This window comes from Thamnophis elegans, chromosome 15 (assembly GCF_009769535.1).
Source record: "Thamnophis elegans isolate rThaEle1 chromosome 15, rThaEle1.pri, whole genome shotgun sequence".
Classification (NCBI taxonomy): Eukaryota; Metazoa; Chordata; class Lepidosauria; order Squamata; family Colubridae; genus Thamnophis; species Thamnophis elegans.
In genome coordinates, this window is record NC_045555.1 from 41,149,409 (window position 1) to 41,172,860 (window position 23,452).

At 40.3% G+C, this 23,452-nt stretch overlaps 1 protein-coding gene across 1 annotated transcript in view; it reads left to right on the forward strand.

Annotated features, from left to right (window-relative positions):
- PCDH15 (protocadherin related 15) overlaps positions 1–23,452 on the forward strand; it is a 532,120-nt gene that overhangs the window by 367,198 nt on the left and 141,470 nt on the right. The window contains exon 21 of the mRNA XM_032231542.1: positions 16,600–16,716. Coding sequence (XP_032087433.1) covers positions 16,600–16,716 — 117 coding nt within the window. The remainder of the gene's footprint in view (positions 1–16,599; positions 16,717–23,452) is intronic.

Genomic DNA, 23,452 nt, shown 5'->3' on the forward strand with positions numbered 1-23,452 from the left:
AAGCACTGTGAAGTGGTATATAAGTCTAAGTGCTGTTGCTAGAGCCGAGGTGGCGCAGTGGTTAGGGTGCAGTACTGCAGGCCACTTCAGCTGACTGTTATCTGCAGTTCAGCGGTTCTAATCTCACTGGCTCAAGGTTCACTCAGCCTTCCATCCTTCCGAGGTGGGTGAAATGAGGACCCAGACTGTGGGGGAGATATGCTGACTCTGTAAACCGCTTAGAGAGGGCTGAAAGCCCTTTGAAGCGGTATATAAGTCTAACTGCTATTGCTATTGCTATTTTTTCCAGAGTTTTTTTCTTTCGCTTGCAATTTAGAAACCTCAGTGCCAGCCAATCTGTTGCTCTCTCCAGTAGCTGTGCTTGATTACCAGTGCCATCTTATTTCACTATATTTTAGAGCCATATGTTGGATAAAGCTGCTTCAGCAGATCTGATCTCTGATCTTCCCTCTGATGTTTAATTGTCTGCACAAGCCTTTTATTGCCTCATATACTTCCTTATGAACATTCTCTGTTAATTTAAATAATTACCTTCTTTAGGCTCGCAGAATATTAAATATGAAAACAGGGCCATTGTGCAGCATTAACAACACGGCAGCAATTAATTGGAGATCTATTTAGTTAGAGAGAAAAACCGTGATGTTTATTTATTTATTTGTCTTGTATGCCGCACACTCCCGGAGGACTCCGGGCGGCTCACAAAAGACAAGGGAAAGGGGGAAACTAGACAAAGACAACATATTAAAAACAAAGCCAACATTCATAATTTCCGTGGAGGTAGATGCTTCTCAGACCCTCCGGCCTGCTGGAACAGCCAGGACTTGGTGGCTTTGCGGAAGGCCGGGAGGGTAGTAAGGGTCCGGATCTCGACAGGGAGCTCATTCCAGAGGGCCGGAGCTGCAACAGGGAAGGCTCTCCCCCGGGGAGTCGCCAGCCGACATTGGCTGGCAGATGGAATCCGGAGTATGTTCACTTTATCATGAGAAGTAGCGAGTTGAAAGTTGTTGTAAGAAGATTCTCATCATAAACACCAAGGACAGCTAGACCAGCAACATTCTCATCTGGTGTGTTATTTTCCCATTGTTCGTTGTATACATTCAAATGGTGCTTCTACAGTGGACTCATTCAAATAAGCAATTGTGACCCAAAGGAAAAAAAGCTCATCAAACATTGTGCAGCAACGAAAATGCTATGGAGGGTTGTAGAATAGAGAGAGGTGAAAGTGACTAATCCTTTCTCTGTGAATCTGAGCAGATGGAAGAGGAATTCCGTGGTTGTTGGCACAGGGAAGGAGAGAATGGATTTGGTTTTGAGCTATTAAATATCAATGCAAACAGTTGTCAAGGAGGGGAGAATGACAATGAGTAAGGATGGAGGTATTACTTGAAGTTTTGCAGGTATGCTATCATCAGTTATGCCTTTTGAACAAGCAAAAAACCCAAAGCTATATTTTCTTGAAAGATGTTACCAGGTGTATCAGTTAGTAATAGTGATGTATTTCTCCCAACAGGTAGTAGTTTTTGTAATGTCATTTTACACAGCATTTGTCAACCCCCAATAATTAATTATTGCTAACTTAAAATAAAATTCTTGTTTCCTTTTAAAGCTCTGTTGCTACACATCACATTTCCAGAACAGAAAGATAATTAATTAATAAAAACAGGAAATAAACCAAGTGCTGAGTTATAATTATCTATAACTTTTATTATATAAGCTAATAATTCCTATGACAAATAGAAATAACTGTACCATTACATTGTAAACCAAGTGCTGAGTTATAATTATCTATAACTTTTATTACATAAGCTAATAATTCCTATGACAAATAGAAATAACTGTACCATTACATTGTAAACCAAGTGCTGAGTTATAATTATCTATAACTTTTATTACATAAGCTAATAATTCCTATGACAAATACAAATAACTGTACCATTACATTGTAAACCAAGTGCTGAGTTATAATTATCTATAACTTTTATTACATAAGCTAATAATTCCTATGACAAATAGAAATAACTGTACCAATTACATTGAATTTATATATAAATAAACTGTTAATGAGCAATTTTCAAAGGCGATTAATAAAGTATTGAAAGAAGAGACTATTTCACAACACATGAACACATTCAACAAATACATGTTGTTTCAATCGGAAAACTGAGTATCATAGATCAGTTCCAAGTCCAAAAGTGTCGGAGTTTCTGGAGAGCAATCAGGCATTCAAACAATCAGCCGTCAACAGACACATGGAGATAAACAACATCTACATATTACTCCAAAGTGACAATGAAAAAGACTCAAAGGAAACAAAAAGAACAAACAAATTTCACAAATAAAAGTAGCTCATATGGTAGTAGCAAATTTTATGTGCAAATCACTAGGCAAAGGCACAAAAAATTGCATGCACTGAAAAACATAGATGCTATTAATTTCTGAGGGTGAAGATATTCTTGTTTTTAGTTTAGTTTAGAGTTTTATTAGTTTTGTATGCCACCCACACCCAAAGGACTCCAGGCGGCTCACAATAAAACAGGGAAAGGCGGATAAATAGGACAATGCAACAATTTAAAAATACACAACATTCACAATTAAAGCAGGGCTAGATACTTCAACAGCCCCCAGCCTGCCAGAACAGCCAGGATGTGGTAGCTTTACGGAAGGCCGGGAGGGTAGTAAGGGTCCGGATCTCCACGGGGAGCTCGTTCCAGAGGGCCGGAGCAGCAACAGAGAAGGCTCTCCCTCGGGGAATCGCCAGCCGACATTGGCTGGCGGATGGAACCCGGAGAAGGCCCAGTCTGTGTGATCGAATCGGTCTTTGGGAGGTAATTGGCAGGAGGCGGTCTCTCAGGTACCCAGGTCCGATGCCATGTAGGGCTTTATAAGTAACGACTAGCACCTTGAAGCGTGTCCGGAGACCGATGGGCAGCCAGTGCAGCTCGCAGAGGATAGGTGTAACGTGGGTGTACCTAGGTGCACCCACAATCATTAATCCGTTTTTGTTAACAGTTCAGGGGATTATTATGATGTTCTTTATGCTTATCTATTGGTCAATTGAGACACAGTTTGATCTACTGATTAAGGCATCAGGCTGGACACTGGGAGTCCATGACTTCTAATCCTGCCTTAGGTGTAAAGCCAACCAGGTTACCGTAGGCTGGTCAATTTCTCTCAGTTGTAGGAAGGAGGCAACGGCAAGGCATTTCTGAAATCTCACCAAGAAAATTGCAGGGATTAATTCAGTCAGTTATCAAGAAACAACAGTGACTCAAAGGCAGAAGGATAAAAGCTCACCTGTGAAAGGTTTCACCATCATCATATTGTCTTTACATGTCCTCTGCATTTCGAGGCTAGAAAAATTGAAGAGTATCTTTTATCTTAGGTAAAAGAGCATAACTACTGGTGTCTTGGAAATTCCCAATGTTTCACTGCGTTAAAAACGAATGAGACTATTCATGTCTGTTCAGCTGGTTCCATTTATTTATACATGTATTTCATTTTTTCATTCATTTCTTAAATGAAAATATTTCTATAGAAAATGCCGTAGATGTAATACGTTAGGATATCATAATTTAGCCAAAAATCAATAGAAATCCTGTCAGTTATTTGTGTTATGGTAATGATTTCAAAGATAGTAGGAAAACTGAGCTCATAATGTACCGTTCTGTATTCAGAATAGTACATTATGTATCCTTCACTATGACACTCCATATATTTAGCTGGATATTTGAAATGATTTAATCTACTGCTTTCAGCTTTTACAGAAATGAGTCTAATTCTCTCACTCTCCACCAGTCCCTCCCTCATTATTAATACACAGATAATATTCAAATATTGAGCACTAAAATATTTGAATGTCGTGGAGATAAAGCATTCAAATAGTTAATTGTTCTGACCCCCCTCTTCGCTCGTTCACAAATGACAGTCAGACAGAACTTCAAAGGAAATATCTTTATCAGTCCTGGCTCAAGTTGGCTGCGAGCCAAAAAATAAATGTAGATAAAGTCTCTGGCAAAAAGTTACACAGCAAAAGCAAAAACAAAAAGCTCTTACCGCAAACCAGGTTTACAGAAAGCAAATCACTTATCCAACTGCCTCTTTGAATCAGGTTTACAGAAAGCAAATCACTTATCCAAGTGCCTCTTTGAATCTCGAAACCACGAACCACGAACGTTGACTTCTGCAACTAAGGCGTGGCACCATCCGTCTTTTATCTGCAGAAGACGACCCTAATGAGCAACAGCTGCTCATTATTCCTGCATCCCGACGCAACTCATAGCAAGCTGCTGCTGAGTCACAACAGTTAATATTCAGAAAAAGTAAACCCCAAGAGGTTTCCAACACAGAGAGGAGAAATAAAGTCAAATGACAAGGTGTGAATCATGACATCACAACGATGAGACATTTGTATCATGCTATATGACAGAAATACATAATTGTGTACTTTTCATTATGACATCATGACGCTAGTGTCAACTTGACTTATTTTGGAAATTACTAGGAGAATGTTAAAATGAATCTGAACCTTTTATAAATTTCAATACTATCAGCTATAATTTCCTATTGTTTCTGGAGTGTATAATTGCTATAATTCTGTTTCTGCTTGACAAGCAGATTATAGAATAGGTTGCTTGATGGCTACCATTGGTATACTCAGTGGAAACTGTCAATATTGTTCAAGATATAGTAGAAGTTAATGATATATTGTAAGTTTCAAATCTCAGTGTAAAATGTGTTTTTATTTTCCATTTTTCATTTTCATACAGTCACATATATACTGTGCATAACCGGGGCCATACAACATTAAACAATAAACACAGCAATTCCTCTTGTCAACAATACCCCCCAAAATAGAAACCCAATATACCTCTTCAACCCTCCATGCACCTCTTCCTTTCGCCCCCCTCCAACTTTCCATATTCCCTCCATCATTCCCCTCTACCCTACTTCCCCTCCCCCTCTACCACTCCTCTCTCCCAGTCCACTTTCAAATCTCAATATCAATTATCCCAACCAAAAATGTAGATTTTTTAAAAGATACAACATCAAGCGATCATTTCATCTTAGCTATAGTATAATTACATATATAAAAATGCAAGGGGTAGTCAAACTGAAAAAAAGTTATCATTCCTAACATTGGCAATATAAACAGATCTACAGGTAGCATTTTTATAAATGAGTTCAGTCAGAAAAAAAATCTTAGTACATTAAAAAATAATCTGAAATATTGGAACCAGTTATTTTTGTTTTCAGCATTTGTTTGGTGAAATGAATGAGCTTAGCCCATTCATCATCGGTCTAGAAATATCTATCATCATTGGTTGAGAACCCAAATTAATTGACTGTACTTGTCCAGCATTTCTAGTGTGATAATTATTTTGTAGATATAAAGCATTCTTTTCCATGCCTTTATAGATGATGAGTAATTTTACTTGAACATATAAAGTTGGATAACTAACTGCGTGAAGAATTTTAGAGTTTAATTTTCTACAATGAATTTATCTCCTATAAATAATCCATAGTAATAACTCCTTCGATGGGGGTTTTAGAGAGAGATGGAGCAAGGTAATAGTTCCTTCCTTTCTATCTTCCTTCCTTTGAAATTAAAAACTCTGTATAAATAAATTGTCATTGAAATAAAATAGCTGTAATTCTAAACCCATAATTTTATCTAATTTTGATAAGAACTGTCTTTTCCGAATTACATCATATTCAGTATTCAGTATTTCCAGCCTCTGTGTGGGATTTTTCAAAGGTCATTTAACTTTTTTTTTTAGAAATGTTAGGTGAAAATAAATTAAGAACAAAGTTTCATCTCACTAAAATTATGGGTTCTTGTAAACGTTTCTATTTCAAAGAAGTGTATTTAAATGTTTTCTTTGCTGGCCTCCTCAACGACTTAATTTTCTAGATACTGTGCTGCTTTTATAAGTACATCTTAGCAGGATTAACCCATGTGATTAAAACTAAACTAAACTAAAACTAAAGAAAAAGATAATCTATGGCAACAAGCACAAGGGTCACAAGTAACCTTCAACCTAATTTCATGTGAATTTTTGTTTAATTTTAAAGCCGTAAGTAAGAATTCAGCTTAAAGCCTTAAGTAATAGTTCAGTTTATACTTCTGACAAAAATTAATTATTTTTAATTGTATAAATGTCTGACTTAATATCTAGGAGATGTAAATAATTCCATCCAAGTCAAGATAAGTGATCCCAGATGATCTCAAGGGTGTTAAGGCCATAATCAGCTGGGACTTTATATAATTGGCACCTGTTTAAAATAATGTTATTCTGGGAGAAGTGCGAGAGAAAATTGTGGCAAAGAGTGGTAAAGTCTTGCAAGTTGGCAACACATTATGCAGGGCAATCAATGGTGGTTTTTTCAATGACTAGAGAAGGCAAGGCAAGGAGGTCATGATATAGCAATAGCAATAGCAGTTAGACTTATATACCCCTTCATAGGGCTTTCAGCCCTCTCTAAGTGGTTCACAGAGTCAGCATATCGCCCCCACAGTCTGGGTCCTCATTTCACCCACCTCGGAAGGATGGAAGGCTGAGTCAACCTTGAGCCAGTGAGATTTGAACCGCTGAACTGCAGATAACAGTCAGCTGAAGTGGCCTGCAGCACTGCACCCCAACCACTGCGCCACCTCGGCTCTTCTTATCTACCACTCATTGACTTGAATGGACCTCTCATTAACATTTTACAAGAATGAAGTAAGGGTATAAGAAAGTAACCAGGGTGCAGTTTTGGGTGAAGATTTTGAGTTCTACCGACATAATAAATTTAAAATTGCAGCTCTGAAGACTGCACTCCTAAAAGTATGTCATGACCTTTCATGTCTCAAGGTTCCAATTTGAAATGAATCAGGTCTATTTTCAGGTAAACAAGGAAGATTGCTAAGAGATTGTTCCTTGATTAATCAGGTCTGGTTTAACCTTTTAATTTGTCCTGATTTCTAACTTGTTTCTTAGCCCTGCTTCCTAATTTATCCTTTGATGTGACTTGTTACTCAGCCTTAACAACTGATTGCAGACCTCTGTTTGGGGCCTGTCAATTGTGAGTATAAGAGAAAGAGAGAAAAACAAGGCTGTAAAGCTTTGGGGAGAGGGGCAAACTTAAAAGTTTTCTAAAAATGCTTTTGGTACACAATTTGGTCCACCAAGGGAATTATATGCAGCATAATGGCTCTTCTACACTCTGGGAATGCTTTAAATTATGCTTTGCTTGTATGTTTTTAAACAAAGTAAGTCTTATAAAAGCATGTTAAATCTCCAGCCTGTCTTATGTAAATCTCTAATAGTGTTGTACCTGCAACTTTCTACCACTCAGCAAATGGAGAAGGTGCTATAATCTATTGCTGTCAAGTTTTACAAAAAATGCTGAGAAAAAGCAGTAGGCTAATGCTAATGCATTGCATATAGCTAATTAAAAAAACGGGTGGGAAGGGGAAACCATTCTTCCATCCCACCGTCTTCTAAAATTTAATCTTCTGAAAACCCCATAAACCAAAGCATTTGTATTCATGTGACCAGCCTTGGAATTAGTTCAGCCGTTTTTTTCAAAAAGTCTTTGTTTGAAGATTATGACTAGAAAAACGAACGAAGGCAACTCCTTAGCTTACTTCAACAAATTCCAAACTTAAGTAACTCAATTACCAATTCACACTTAATATATTAATCCTCAAACTAAGCAGTTTTCTGAACTCTCACAACATGCTAAGCTGTCAAAAAAAAAAAAGTTGTGACTTGGTGGGTTCTCCCGATTTATTTAATTAAAATATGGCAAAGAAAAGTAAAAAAAAAAAAAAAAGAGCAATAAAGCAGCAGCAATCGAATGTGTAGAAAGGTTTCTCATATGTGTATATAACTTCACATAATTGCAAACTTTCAGTAAATAAGCATGCTTCATTGTACTCATGTATACATAGTTGACCTCTATAAGGAATTCCTTTTTAAATCACAGTTAATGTCAAGTCTTTAATCTATTAATTGGGACCATACAATCCAAAACAATAAAGATTAATGCTAACCAAACTTGTTGCATTGTCTGGAATGCAACTGTTGGGTCTTTAACTGACCTGCTATAAATACAAACTTGTGGTGTGAAAAATATGCTTGGAGACACTGAAACACTATTGTTCACACCAAACTACAAGCCAAAAGGATTTATTTTCAAGTTGGATTCTTTAGAATTCCAGACAAAATACCTTTTCAGTCGAATCTTTCTGGAAATGTGTGTTGTGTTTAGTTGATATTTCAAAGACTTAAGAATGGATGAGAAAAGTTAGCAATTTTATGTTACTCATTTTACAATTTGCTCCTATGCCACATTTTTGAATTAAGATTTGTCTCAGCTGCAAAATGTGCCTTCCATACAACATTATTTAACTTTTGGGCTTTCTGAGTGACTTCGTATTTATATTTATCTTGTTGTTATTGTTTTGTTTGTCATAAAGAAGTAAGCATTAACCATTCTAGTCATTTCCTGTAGACAAGGCTATTCTGTATCATCTTAATCAGGAAATGTTTTCTGTCATTGCTCTTTTTGGCATTTTAATTTAAAATTCTTTTCAGAACCATAAGGACTTGTGGAACAAATGTGTTCTGAATTTGTCATCTTTGCTTTGAAAACAATTAAGACAAAAGAAAGAAACGTACCAATATTTGATAGCCCCCCCTAAGTATTTTTCCTTCTAAAATATTTTCTCATATGTGTTAAATACATATAGAAAAACACACTCAAAATAAATTTTTGATCCTATTAGTGTCTCTAAAAATGGGCTCAAAAGATAGAAAAAGTGTTTTATTCTTCAGAAACTTCCTCTTAAAATAAGGTATTTATTGGGCATCTTTACATTATTTTTTAAATTCCTAGATTGTGTTTAGGAATAGAATTTTGTTTTTTTTCCAAGCTGTGCTGTATCCTGTATTTTGTATGCAGAGAGTGGAAATCTGATATTACGACTTAACAGGTATCCAGGTACTTTGGAGAGTCTAATCCAGACTCTAATAAGAGCCAAGGTGGCACAGTGGTTAGAGTGCAGTACTGCAGGCCACTTCAACTGACTGCTAACTGCAATTCGGCGGTTCAAATCTCACCGGCTCACAGTTGACTCAGCCTTCCATCCTTCCAAGGTGGGTAAAATGAGGACCCAGACTGTGGGGGCAATAATGCTGACTCTGTAAACCGCTTAGAGAGGGCTGAAAGCCCTATGAAGCGGTATATAAGTTGAACTGCTATTGCTATTGCTAATACAGGGATGTCAAACTGAAGGTCTGGGGGCCATATCCTGCCTGTGAGGTACTTAGATCTGGCCTGTGGGGCCGCCCTGGAAACAGCCCTCAGTACTGACCCTCAGTGCTTCTCCCAGCAAAAACGAAGTTAGGGGTGTGTGGGCAGCCCTCCCAAACTCCATTTTCACTGGCAGAGGGTTGCAGCCAGAAATGGAGCTCAGGAGCCCAGTTTTCGCTGGGAGAGCACTCGGTCCAACACAGGTGCCCCCAACACGAGTGATGTCAAGCTGGCCACGCCCACCCTGGCCATGCCCGCCTCCCAGGATCAAACACAATCCCGATGCGGCTCTCAATGAAATCGAGTTTGACACCCCTGGTTTAATAAATCCTTTTCTTCTGTTGCCACTGTCCTCTTGGTGAGCCATCTGCATTTCTTAAGCAGCCTGAATCTTGCGCCATTAAAGTGGCTGAACAGCCACCCTTCCAGAGGTGGGTTCCTATGAGTTCGGACCGGTTCAGTCGAGTAGGTAGTAACTTGGCCTACCACACCCCTGAACCAGTTCTCTCAGCAGCACCATAGGCGCTGTTTTTTGGCTTCTGCGCATGCACAGAAGCATTTTTAGTACATATATGTGCATGGCACGTCCCTGAGTGAACCAGCAGTAGCAGCAGCCAGAACCCACACCTCCACCATTCTATACTTTTTATGCACGTTCTCTGCAGAGATTAGCAGTGCTCTGAATCTCTATTGAAAGCTAATAACATTGCTAGCCATTGTTGCCACTTTAATGTCATTTTTATTACCCCTTCTGCTTTCTTTTATCTTTACGGCTTCAAATCTCACTCTTTTTTTTTTTTATTCAGCCCTCTTTCCTCCCATATGTCATGATATTCCTCTATAGCTGAACACTTTTAAAGGGTCAGTTTATCTGGTTCATGAATGGGGGAACCTTGAAGGATCAAGGCAAGAAGAAAAATAGAAGCATTTCTACTGTCTGATATCTCTCCACATAGGGAGAAACCATCTGGACTTTTTTTTTAGAAAAACAAACTAAAAGTTTGGTACAAACACAAAGAAAAAAAACCCCAATTAATTTAAAAAGTTTTTGTTATTTGTTACAGATCATTCTGAACCTAAAGAGCTTGAGTAGAATGAGCATCAGCCTGCATTTCAAGAATTAATTGAAAAGTCTGTATCTAAGGAGACACAGTTTCACACTGGGTCAAGCTGACTGAGACCATGAGTTCAGCAAAGCCATGAGGCTAGCAACACATCATAAATTATGAAAGAAAGAAATGTGATTTGGCAAAAGTATCAAGCTGATAGCTAAGCTCTATAAAAGAAATGATGGTTTGATTGGCTTCTTAATGGCAATATTCTGGTACTGTAACTGTGACTAACAATACATTGTATTAAGTTACCTCCCAAATGCAGACTTTTTCTTTTTGCAAAACTAAGTTCTTGTTCCTGGTTTCCATGCAAGATGCTTTAACATTGCAATGTGCATTGTGCTACTTCAGTGAAGTATTTATGACTGCAATAAATTCCTTGCCTTTGTAGCAGAAATTGGCTCTGTGAGTGTGTGTCTGTGTGTGTGTGTGTGTGTGTGTGTGTGTGTGTGTGTGCAATTGGCGGCAAAGAACTCTGGGTTTCAAGTGACATCATTCTACATGTGAAGCAAGTGTTACAGCTTATGTGCTATTACAGTGCTTGTAAAAGACATTAGAAAGATACAGGGCAATATGCTTGTCCTATCTGCCTGTCAGTACATTTGTATGTTTTAACTTATACATATAAATTCAATTCACTTTGCATGTCTATGAAGACTGCCCACAGGTCTTACCTCATTTTCCATAGAATGTGGGGATAGCAATAGCAATAGCAGTTAGACTTATATACCGCTTCATAGGGCTTTCAGCCCTCTCTAAGCGGTTTACAGAGTCGGCATATTGCACCCAGCAACAATCTGGGTCCTCATTTTACCCACCTCGGAAGGATGGAAGGCTGAGTCAACCCTGAGCCGTTGAGATTTGAACCGCTGAGCTGCAGAACTAGCAGTCAGCTGAAGTGGCTGCAGTACTGCACCCTAACCACTGCGCCACCTCGGGATGAATTGGTGCATGCATAGTGCAGTCTTCAGATGCTAATCAAACAGAGTTCATTGAGAGTTATTCCTAGTAAAAAGGATAGTAGCACCGCATCCCTGCCCGCAATGGGAAACTGAAAGTTTGAAAGGGTCTGCCACAATGATATAAGTTTTCTGAGTAATTAACTAAAAAACACTTAAGACTTAGAGAGTTCAAATCTGCCTTGTAACATGAATTATAGTAGTTTTCTATCAGGGAAAGTTACAGCTCCAGCTTCTAGAAAATCTGGAGTCTGAGTTGTTTTCCACAGAGGACAAATAATGCTGCCATCTTCTCCACTCACGGATACACAATAGTTTCCCTTTGTAGTTACTGGCATGTTATCGCCATCATCAATAGCAATAGCAATAGCAGTTAGACTTATATACCGCTTCCTAGGGCTTTCAGCCCTCTCTAAGCAGTTTACAGAGTCAGCATATCGCCCCCACAGTCTGGGTCCTCATTTCACCCACCTCGGAAGGATGGAAGGCTGAGTCAACCTTGAGCCAGTGAGATTAGAACCGCTGAACTGCAGATAACAGTCAGCTGAATTGGCCTGCAGTGCTGCACCCTAACCACTGCGCCACCTCAGCTCTATCACCTACCCTATGGATCAGCACTCCCCATGCCCGTCTGTCCCACACTGTCCTTCAGATCCACTATGATCATCCAAGTGTAATATTTCATCATGTCCAGCCAGCGGGTATCAGGGTCATCCCTTATTCTTTTTGGTCGCATTGACCGATGATCTCTGGAGGGCCAGAGATGGAGGCCATGCGTCCATCCTGGTTCTCCTTGACCTCTCGGCGGCTTTCGATACCATCGACCATGGTATCCTTCTGCGACGACTGCGGGAGGTGGGGGTGGGAGGCACTGTCTTGCAGTGGTTCTCCTCCTACCTCTCGGACAGGTCGCAGTCGGTGTTGGTCGGGGGGCAGAGATCGTCCCTGAGGCCCCTAAAATATGGGGTGCCGCAGGGTTCGGTCTTATCCCCCCTACTATTTAACATATACATGAAACCGCTGGGCGAGATCATTCGGAGGCACAGGATAAAATACCATCAATATGCGGACGATACGCAATTGTATCTGTCCGCCCCGTGCCAACTCAATGAAGCGGTGGACGTGATGAACCAGGGTCTTGAGGCCGTTAAGAACTGGATGAGCGCTAACAAACTGGTACTCAACCTGGACAAGACCGAGTGGCTGTTGTGTTTCCCTCCCAACAATTTGGCTAATGTTCCATCTATCAGGCTGGGGGGTCAAATTTTATACCCCTCAGATAGGGTTCGTAACTTAGGAGTCCTCCTGGATCCACAGCTGACTCTCGACCATCATCTGTCGGCTGTGACCAGGGGGGCATTTGCCCAGGTTCGCCTGGTCCGCCAGTTACGACCCTACCTGAATCGGGAGGCTCTCACAACAGTCACTCAAGCCCTTGTGATCTCTAGGCTGGAATACTGCAATGTGCTCTACATGGGGCTGCCCCTGAAGTGCATCCGGCGACTGCAGTTAGTTCAGAATGCGGCCGCGCGAGTGATAGTGGGCGCACCTCGGTTCGCCCACATAACACCCATCCTCCGCGAGCTGCACTGGCTACCTGTTGATCTCCGGGTGCGCTTCAGGGTGCTGTTGACCATCTTTAAAGCCCTTCATGGTAGTGGATCTGAGTACTTGAGAGACCGCCTTCTGCCGATTACCTCCCTCCGACCGATAAGATTGCACAGACTGGGCCTCCTCCGAATCCCATCCGCCAGTCAATGTCGACTGGCGATTACACGGAGGAGAGCCTTTTCTGTTGCAGCTCCGACCCTGTGGAACGATCTCCCCATCGAGATACGCACCCTCACCACCGTCCAGGCCTTCCACGCAGCCCTCAAGATCTGGCTATCCCAACAGGCCTGGGGATAAGCCTCTAATTTGCCCCACCCGAGTGTTGAATGTTGAATGCAAGTTGTGTTTTTATTATTTTATTTTGCTCACATATTGTTTATTTTGAATTGCACCCCCTCCCTAATGATTGTAAGCCGCCCTGAGTCCCCTCAGGGAAAAGGGCGGCCTATAAATCCTAATAAAATACTAAAAAAAAAAATACTAAAAAAAAATACTAAATACTTTTTCCATGGACCATTCCCAGCATGATTGACTTTTTGAGTAAATCGGCTCTCATGACATGGCCAAAGTATGACAGTCTCTGTTTGGTTGGCTTCCAGTGATATCTTTGGTGAGGTTTGGTCTGGGACTTTGTTTATTTTTGCAGCCCAAACGGTGAGTAATAGTCACCTCCAGCACCACAGTTCAAAGGTGTGATCTTGGACTAAATGCTATGCTAGATTCTGGTCCCTCATAAGCTGAATTGGATAACACTTGCTACAGGGTAATGTCTCTTGAAGCTGCTATAGATGTCTGTTGTGACTCAGCAGAAGTTTGCTGTGAGTTGAGTCGGGATGCATGATTAACAATGCAGCTGGGGCTCGTTAGTGTCGTCTTCTGGAGATAAAAAGACAGATGGTGCCACGCCCTGGTTGCAGAAGTCAATGTTCATCATTCATCGGTCGTGGTTTGTTTGTGAGAGACACTTGGATAAGTGATTTGCTTTCTGTAACCCTGATTCAAAGAGACACTTGGAGAAGTGAATTGCTTTGTAAGAGATCTTTGTTTTTGCATTCTGTTATCTTCTTGCCAGAGACTTTATTTATGTTTATTTTTGGGCTCGCAGCCAGCGTGAGTCGAGGCTGATAAAGTTCTTTCCTTTTAAGTCTGTCTGACTGTCGTCTTTGAATGAGCGGAGAAGGGGGGGTCAGAACAGATGTCTGTCTGTAGGCTTTAAAGGTAGACAGTCTGTTTGGTTTCCTTCAATTTTTGACTCATAAGCTTCGAGTGAAATTGAAACCAACTGTGTTCTTCTAATCTAAAGCAAAATGAAGTAACTCAGTAGCACTTGTACTCATAATTTATAATAGTTTATGAAAAAGTTTTTCCCCTAGTTCTCATGAACCTTTGACCTTTGCCTTATAATGTATAAACAAAATATCAAAGGAAAAACAAATTTGTAATTAGACTTATTATATCTAGCTGAGTTTTATCAAAGAAAGTTAAACGTATTCACAAATCTCTCTGCTTTGTCTCTACTCACTGCTCAAGTGAACAAATTCATGAAATCCTGGATGCAATGCTTAATCTTATACTACAGATGGAAGGCAATTAGCTAAGGTTATTAATTTACCATTATCAGGTTGCTTCTGCTCTTAATTGGCTGTAAAAAGATTGATAAAGGGGGCACTGAATGTCTACACCCAAAGGAAGCCTATTAGAGAACAAGGGAAGAAAAGACAAAAACAAATGGAATCAGTGGGGAAGCACAAGGAAAGAGTTTTTATAAAGCATACTGATTTAGGCGATTTAGAGCCTAATATTTTTTTCCTAGGCAAGGTTTTCCTGTGGGGTCTGGGAAATGTGTGACTGTTGTTAAGAAATATGTTAGAGAATACATATTAAGGCTGTGTGCCCGTTTCCTTAATCTCTTGTCCACCAAGGCACTACAGGTGTGTTTCTTTATTCATTCCACTAACTGAATACCCATGCTCTGCTATGAAACTATGTGATCGGGCTTGATAAATTGACACTTAAAAATAAAGTAATTAGAATCACCACGGAGGCCTCTCCTATCTTATCCCCTTCTCTCTTTCAGTCTAACTCCTTAGCATCAGAGAGTTTTTCAGGTGCAGAGAGGGAGTAGAATGACCATCAGATCATTAGTATTTTTATAGTATTATTAACACACTCTGATGCTAAGGAGTTCTACTTCCCCTCCCCACCTGAGAACAACTCTGTTCCAACTGCCACATGGGCATGGGAAGCACGTGACTCATCCGGCCTGTGGGCTGAGTGCTTAGACATTGAAAATTTCTTTCTTAGGCGAGCACCTAGTAGCCAAGAGGACATATGCATGCCAAATTTCAAATTTTGAGGCTTTACAGTTCTGGAGATTTTGTGATGATGCGTAAGTGGTATTTCACAGATTCTGTTGTTCAGAAGATCTCCCAAATAACGAACCATAATTGAACATGTGCATTAAACAGCATTGTGGTTCACCTTGCTGTAGCTGAATCTTTACATAGAACCAAAGTTCATAGACTTGGAAGTTACCTATTTGCTTGCTTCTGGTTAATTCATGCCACTCATATCTGACAAGATGGACGTGCTCTACATCCCATCTGTTAAACAATGCCATCTGCTGTGACTCAGGAAATGTGCCTCATCTATTACAAAAATCTACCCTTTTGAACACTATATCCTCTGAGATTTGTAGAGCCCTGCCTTTGCTCGTATTTTAGAAATCCTTGAAGATTTTGATGTTCCCTTGATCATGGGATCTGTTTGGTGAGGTGAACCTGTCACTGTTTCTCTTTTTTATTATTGTTCGAGTTGAGTTTATCTCAAGCGACATTCATTATTTTTACAGATTTAATCCTATGTCCATGCCCTAAAGTTGCGATGACTGATTATATAAATTAAGGCAATCAAGTTCATCATGGTCATAGATAAATATCACTCACATGGTTTGTGTAATTAATTAAAGCTGTAATCTCAGATGCTGCTTGATGAATTGAAACATCTGCAAAAAATTGATGCAGTCCTAGAAATCTGTTTGATCAGCCATAATGTTTTTGATAGAAGGGACTGTCATTCATGAACTGGAATAGGGCTTAGTAACAAGGTCAACTAATGGGAGCTGAAACAGTTTTGGAGCCTCGGCGTGGCTTAGCTCTGAAGCTCTGAGTCTGTGCTGAGCTCTAAGCTAGTCTGTCTGCTGCTCTGAACTGAAACTATTCTCTCCTCTGCCTGTGTTTTGCTTGTATTTACTAACACATTGGAAAACCTCCTTTTGTGTTATATTATATAAAATATATATTATATATGAATCCTGCTGAATCAGTTACCTTTGTATGCTTTCTGGATGTGATTGCTGCAACAAACTCTGATAAGAGACCAAGTGGTTTTCTGGAAATTCTGTACAGGTTAGTCACATTGGCCTGCAAATTTCCCCTTGAGCACCAGGCTGGAGCAGCAAAGCGAATCAAATTAAGAATCAGGCAATGAATACTGGAAAACAGGCTGCTTGGGGAGCGGGGGAAACAAATGTCCCCAAGTTTTTTTTTAAAGAAGGTTGTGTGTTCATTCGTTCATTCATTCATTCTGGTTTTGAGAATCTTTTTTTTAATGTTTTGCAGGATATGAATGATTACTCCCCAGTATTTAGCAAAACTCTGTACAGGGGCATGGTTGCGCCAGATGCGATCAAGGGCACAGTTATCACAATGGTGGAAGCAGAAGATCAGGACCCACCGGTAAGCAAAGAAAGGATTACTTAATAAATATATTTTAATGCAAGAAGAATTTCTTTTAAAACCACATAAATGGATTTAATCCTCTGAACAATGGAAGTGATTACTGCATATGGATTTCACAGCAGTCGCTGTAATACTAGCCTATCCTGAAGCTGCACTTCAATTACTGTTTCCAAGATGGATAAGCTACAATGCAAATCTTCCCCCCCCCCCCCCCCCACAACCTGCATTTCCCCACTCTGTGGCCCAGGTTCCTTTTTGATGGAATAATTGCTGTTAGAAATCTTTAGTGTGCCTCAGCATGCAGATGGAACAAGGGATAAGCAAGAAATGCATTTCAAATAGCTAATCAGCTAGTTCAAATAACTCTGTAGCTCCAACAGGAAATAAATATTTTGAAGGGTTATTATTCCTATGTTTTGTCATTTCTTCAAATCTTCCAGCAAGAAATGTACCTGTCGAAAAAGCCTAATTAAACTCTTAAAAAAGGACTGCAGGTTTTGACAACTGCATGTGATTAAGTATTTTCTTCCCAACAATGTTCGCTCATTGAATCGAAAGTGCTCTTAATGCAGCCAGGATTCTCCAAGGTTTTTTTGGAAGAATGGCCACATTTGGAATTTTGAAAACATGTTGTAGGCACTTTCACAAAATGGCTGCCAAGCTAGGTGTAACATTAACTACTGATGTTATTGTTGTCATTAACCAGCACAGCAACATTAACTGGAGAGCCAGTTTGATATAGCACTGGGTTGGAAACCAGGAGACTGTGAGTTCTAGTCCTCTTTTAGGCATGAAAGCCAGCTGAGTGACTTTGGGCCAGGCACTCTTTGTCAGCCCAGCTCACCTCACAGGTTGTTGTTGTGGGGAAAATAGAAGGAGGAAGGAGTATTAGGCATGTTTGCCACCTTGAGTTACTTATAAAGTACCAGTAAGTAGTAAAGGTGGGATTAAAATGGATTAGGAAAGGTGTTGATATGTATTCATAATATAGAAGGATACCAAAAGATTGTCTTTCTTAGTTTACTATGTTTATATTAAATATTGGAAGCCAACAATTGTTAATTTTCTAATTTAGAAAACTTCAGGTAGACCTCGATTTACAACTGTTCGTTTAATGACCATTTAAAGTTACAACAGCACTGAAAGAAGTGACATGACCAGTTTTCACACTTAAGAGCCGAGGTGGCGCAGTGGTTAGGGTGCAGTACTGCAGGCCACTTCAGCTGACTGTTATCTGCAGTTCAGCGGTTCTAATCTCACTGGCTCAAGGTTGACTCAGCCTTCCATCCTTCAGAGGTGGGTGAAATGAGGACCCAGACTGTGGGGGCGATATGCTGACTCTGTAAACTGCTTAGAGAGGGCTGAAAGCCCTATGAAGTGGTATATAAGTCTAACTGCTATTGCTAACTGCTATTATGACCATTGCAGTATTCCCGTGATCATGTGGTCAAATATCATGTCCTTGGCTATTAACTCATATTTTTAGTGTCCTACATGACACCTTTTTGTGACTTACTGACAAGCAAAGTCAGAGGGAAAGCTAGATTCACTTAACAACAGCTTGTCTAATTTAACAACCATTGTGATACCCTTAACAATTATGGTAACAAAGGTCGTAAATTTGAGGTAAACTCACTTTACAAGTGTTTCACTTAGCAACAGAAATTTTGGAATCAGTTGTGATTGTAAGTCAAGGACTACCTCACACCTTTGATTGCACGGACAGTATCAGACCTCTAATATCTCTGGAAATGTTTATTTAATTAGAAGGTTATGGAATGGACTGTCCAATGAAAGAAGATTTGAGCCCCTTTCCCATGCTAATTTAACTTCATGGGGAAACCCAACACTAACAATTGGGGGACATTGGTGATACGGAAAAGAATTTTGACTTTGGACCATCTGATAGATGAAGAAGTTTTAACATCTGCTATGTTGAAAGATAATTGTCATCTGAGATATAATCCAATGACAATATTTACACCTACAATATTGGTTAACTATATTTTTTGGACCAACGACATTGGTCCTGGTAGTATCTGAGAGACTAGAACAACTTGCCAAATCCTTTAACCCCCCCCCCAAACCCTAATATTAGTTTTTCTATGTGTTAACAGAAAATCAATTTGATATGCGGCTATTAAGAAATGATTGGAATAAAGAATCAGAATGTTTTAGATTTCCTAGGCAATGACTTAACTTCTATACCAAGAATGTCAATGAATCTTAAATATTCTAACAAGTGGGCAACATAAATTCATAGAAGCAGAAAAAATTATGGGCATCAAGGAAAGTATTAATGTTAAAGAGTGGATGTTATGGTATTATGATTTCTCAAGATAGATTTCACTAGTTGAAACAACGGATAACATACTTTTTATCTCTCTCTAAAATATAGTTGTTGGAAGGATTGGCTTTAAACTATTTCCTGAACTGTAACCTATAGATTTATTCCACACAGCGATCTGTTTATAGAATTGCTCAGTATGATCATATCCACTCCTTGCATATATTAATATCTGTCTCCTCTGATAAAAGATTAGGGACAAAAACAGAGGTGATATTCTGGGGGTTCGGACCGGTTCACCTGAACCAGTAGCGGAAATCGCAGATGGGCTCACCCCCATCCACCCGCTCCAACTCTATGACATCCCTTTTAGGGACCTTTTAAAGCCAAGGCTCATGCCCTGAGCTTTGCATGCGCAGACTGACATTTGTGAACCGGTAGGGAAGGTAAGTTTACCCCTGGGCAAACGCAACAATCTCTTGACACTTTGTGACTTAGGTCTTGATGTGTGGTTTTTAGATGAAATCTAGTGATTGAGAGGCACCATAATTGTGCTACCAAATAATGTCTTCTTCTTTCTTTTTTTTTCAGGTAAAGAATGTTTTTAATGGTTAATTTAAAAACTGATTAAAATGATTAATACACCTACGTATTTATTATCTTACAGCTTTGAAATAATTTGGGAAAGTTTTTTTTGTTTCAGAATTTGTTCCCACTTGAGAATGCCACTTCCAGAATTACTAGCCAAGATGAAAGTGACTACATTATTTTCCAGAAATTAGTTACTTAACAAATAAATAAAAACAAAGCAAACATAAGATAGCTAAAAATAAAAAGGGGAAAAAGAAAAATAAACAAAATGTATTCACATGATAATCTGAATTAGGATGTTCACATTAGAAAGTAATAATTTCTGAGCTCTGTTATGATCTTTTTTGGCTGGTGGTAGAATTATTATGATAGTAGTCAGAAGTAGCTTAAATCAGCCTTCAATTTATTAAGAAAAATAAGCTGCAAGATCTAGGCTTGCTGTCTCCTATCTCAGCAAGTCAAATAGACAAAGAGGAATTGAATTTTGTTAAGTATATTAGGGGTCCCCAAGCTGCGGGCTGTGACCCAGTACCAGGCTGTGGCCTGTTTGGAACTGGGCTGCAGAAGTGATGGATATGCACACGCCCGCAGCTCTATTTGTGTCAACAGCGAGCACAATGCACGGGCAAATGGAGCTGTGTGCGTATTCACCCGCCACTTGTGCTGAAACATCCCCTCACCTGCTGCCAGTCCTCAAATCCAGAAAGGTTGGGGAATGCTGAAGTACATGATGAATTTTGCAGGTAAAGGAAAAGCCTTATAGAAGTAAGAATTTAAGTGGATTCTCTTCAGTAAAAGACAGCGTAAATTGTGAAAGAGTATTGTTGTAATATGCTACTATAACACAGCTCTGTTTTAACCTTGGTTTGTTTTAAAACATTAATTTCAGCTGCTGACCCACCAAGACCAAAATGTGCAAAAAGTAGCTCTTGACTGTATCATGACTTACAAACATTGGATGTTTGTAAGCCAAGTAATGTTTTCTTGATCCAGTCAGTTTTGAGCATAAGCAGAGTGGCCCATTCTGTTTTCTTCTCCCGTCTCATCTCAACTTCCTCCACATTAGATTTCATTTGACTTTGATTGATCTCACTAAAATGTCTACGGAGATTCTCAATCATCCCGGTCATGGCTGTCTCAAAGGTGCTTTTTTTCAAGACTCAACTGGACTTTCTGTTTTTTTCTTTGAAGACGTTTCATTTCTCATCCAAGAAACTTCTTCAGAGTTGAAGAAGCTTCTTGGATGAGAAGCAAAACATCTGCAAAGAAAAAAAACCAGAAAGTCCAGTTGCCTCTTAAAAAAAAAAGCACCTTTGGGACATATTGTTTATTGAAGCAATACAACGTTATTGAAAGATACCATTTAACTCTATCTAATACTACCAAGATGTTTAAACTTCAGAATAGTAATTCCAAGCACTCTATTAGCAGGTGGTAAAATTGAGCCATTAGGACAATCAACAAGAGCGTGCATAATGTTCTTGCTTTATTTAAAATTAAATAAGCCTGGGGCTAAGAATGCTATTTTACTTATGCATCCTTATTTCCACCCTAGTCACAATAATATTTCTCTTTTTGGCTTTTTAATATTTATGCATCCTGTTTTCACCATAGTGTGTTTTTTTTCTTTTGGCTTTTTAATATTGACTGATTAGTGTAATTTCAGAGACTCACAGCAAGTTAAAGAAAGTGATGATTAGCATGATCCCTGAATTATATAGAACCTTTAACTCTTCACTTCCTTCCTTGCTCCCCATTCAACACAATTGTTTAAAAACAGCTTTTTCATAAATTTTATCTGCCCTCTGGCTTTTTGGTCTCTGTTGAGTGGTTCTATTTATTATTATGCCAGTATTGCTTTTTTTCTTGTTTACTTTTTACTTAAATAGGAATTTTTTACAATCATTAAGTAGCTTGGAACCCACTGAGGAAGGATTTCGAGCATTTAGAGCAAGGCTGTACAGGAGGCCTGGGGTTGATGAGTTCCCCTCCCCTCTCAACTTGTATGGCTGTATGACTCTTGTGTATTTTAATTACGTGTATTGTGTTTGTATCCCCTTTTCCCCTTTCGAGTTGTTCGCCGGCCTGAGTCCCTCCCGGAGAAGGGCGGCATACAAATAAACTAAATCTAATCTAATCTAATCTAACCCTTTTCAGACTGGACTCTGAATTATAACTTCCCATTCTTCTTGGGAATTTAAGGCAGTGTAGGTAGCAATAAGGTAATATTAGGTAAGTAAAACTTTTGGAACTCCATGGCAGCAGGGCAGCATTGAGGAATTAATGTAATAAATTGTCCCTGTTCGACTCTCTACTTCCCAGTAGTAAAATTATATCAGTCTGTAAGGTTAATTGCTTTAAAAAGATTTGTGGACCCTCCATCCCCAAGATGACAAATAAAACTTTCCAGTTTGTGTGTGTGCACACACACATACGTGCGCGCACACACACAGAGCATTGTTCACATCACAGGTGTTGTTGTTGTTGTTGTTGATTTTATTTATATGCCGCCCTTTCCCCCCCCCCGAAGGGGACTCAGGGCGGCTCACAACTCAACCAGGGAAGGGGGATACAAACAAGAATTTAAAACGACATAAAAACAATACATGATTAAAAACACAACAGTCATACCAATTCGAGACGGGGGCAACAGTTCTTTAGCCCCAGGCCTGTCGGAACAGCCAGGTTTTAAGGGCTATGCAGAAGGCCTGGAGGGTGGTGAGGGTTCGAATCTCCATGGGGAGTTCGTTCCAGAGGGTCGGAGCAGCCACAGAGAAGGCTCTCCTCCGGGTAGTCGCCAGTCGACACTGGCCGGCGGATGGAATTCGGAGGAGGCCTAATCTGTGGGATCTAATCGGTCTAGTGGAGGTAATTGGCAGCAGGCGGACTCTCAAGTACCCAGGTCCAATACCATGAAGGGCTTTATAAGTGACGACTAGCGCCTTGAAGCGTATCCGGAGACCAATAGGCAGCCAGTGCAGCTCGCGGAGGATAGGTGTTACGTGGGTGAACCGAGGCGCACCCACGATCGCTCGCGCGTCTGCATTCTGGACAAGCTGAAGTCGCCGAATGCTCTTCAAGGGCTGCCCCATGTAGAGCACGTTGCAGTAGTCCAGTCTAGAGGTCACAAGGGCACGAGTGACTGTGGTGAGAGCCTCCCGGTTCAGGTAGGGACGCAACTGGTGCACCAGGCGAACCTATGTAAATGCCCCCCTGGTCACAGCCGACAAGTGGTGTTCAAAAGTCAGCTGTGGGTCCAGGAGGACTCCTAAATTGCGAACCCTGTCTGAGGGGCGTACTGTTTGACCCCCCAGCCTGAGAGATGGAACACTTGGCCAATTAGTAGGAGGGAAGCACAGCAGCCACTCGGTCTTATCTGGGTTGAGTACAAGCTTGTTAACCCCCATCCAGTCCCTAACAGCCTCGAGGCCCTGGCACATCACGTCAACTGCTTCACTGAGTTGGCACGGGGCGGACAGATACAGCTGTGTATCGTCCGCATACTGATGGTATTTTATCCCGTGCCGTCGTATGATCTCACCCAGCGGCTTCATGTAGATATTAAACAGGAGGGGGGACAGGACCGATCCCTGTGGCACCCCATAATTCAGGGGCCTATGGGTCGACTTCTGCCCTCCGACCAACACCGACTGCGACCTGTCCGAGAGGTAAGAGGAGAACCACCGTAGGACAGTGCCTCCCACCCCCACCTCCCGCAGTTGCTATATATCACACTTATCACACACAATAGCAATAGCACTTAGACTTACATACAGCTTCATAGTGCTTTTACAGCCCTCTCTAAGCAGTTTACAGAGTCAGCATATTGCTCCCAACAGTCTGGGTCCTCATTTT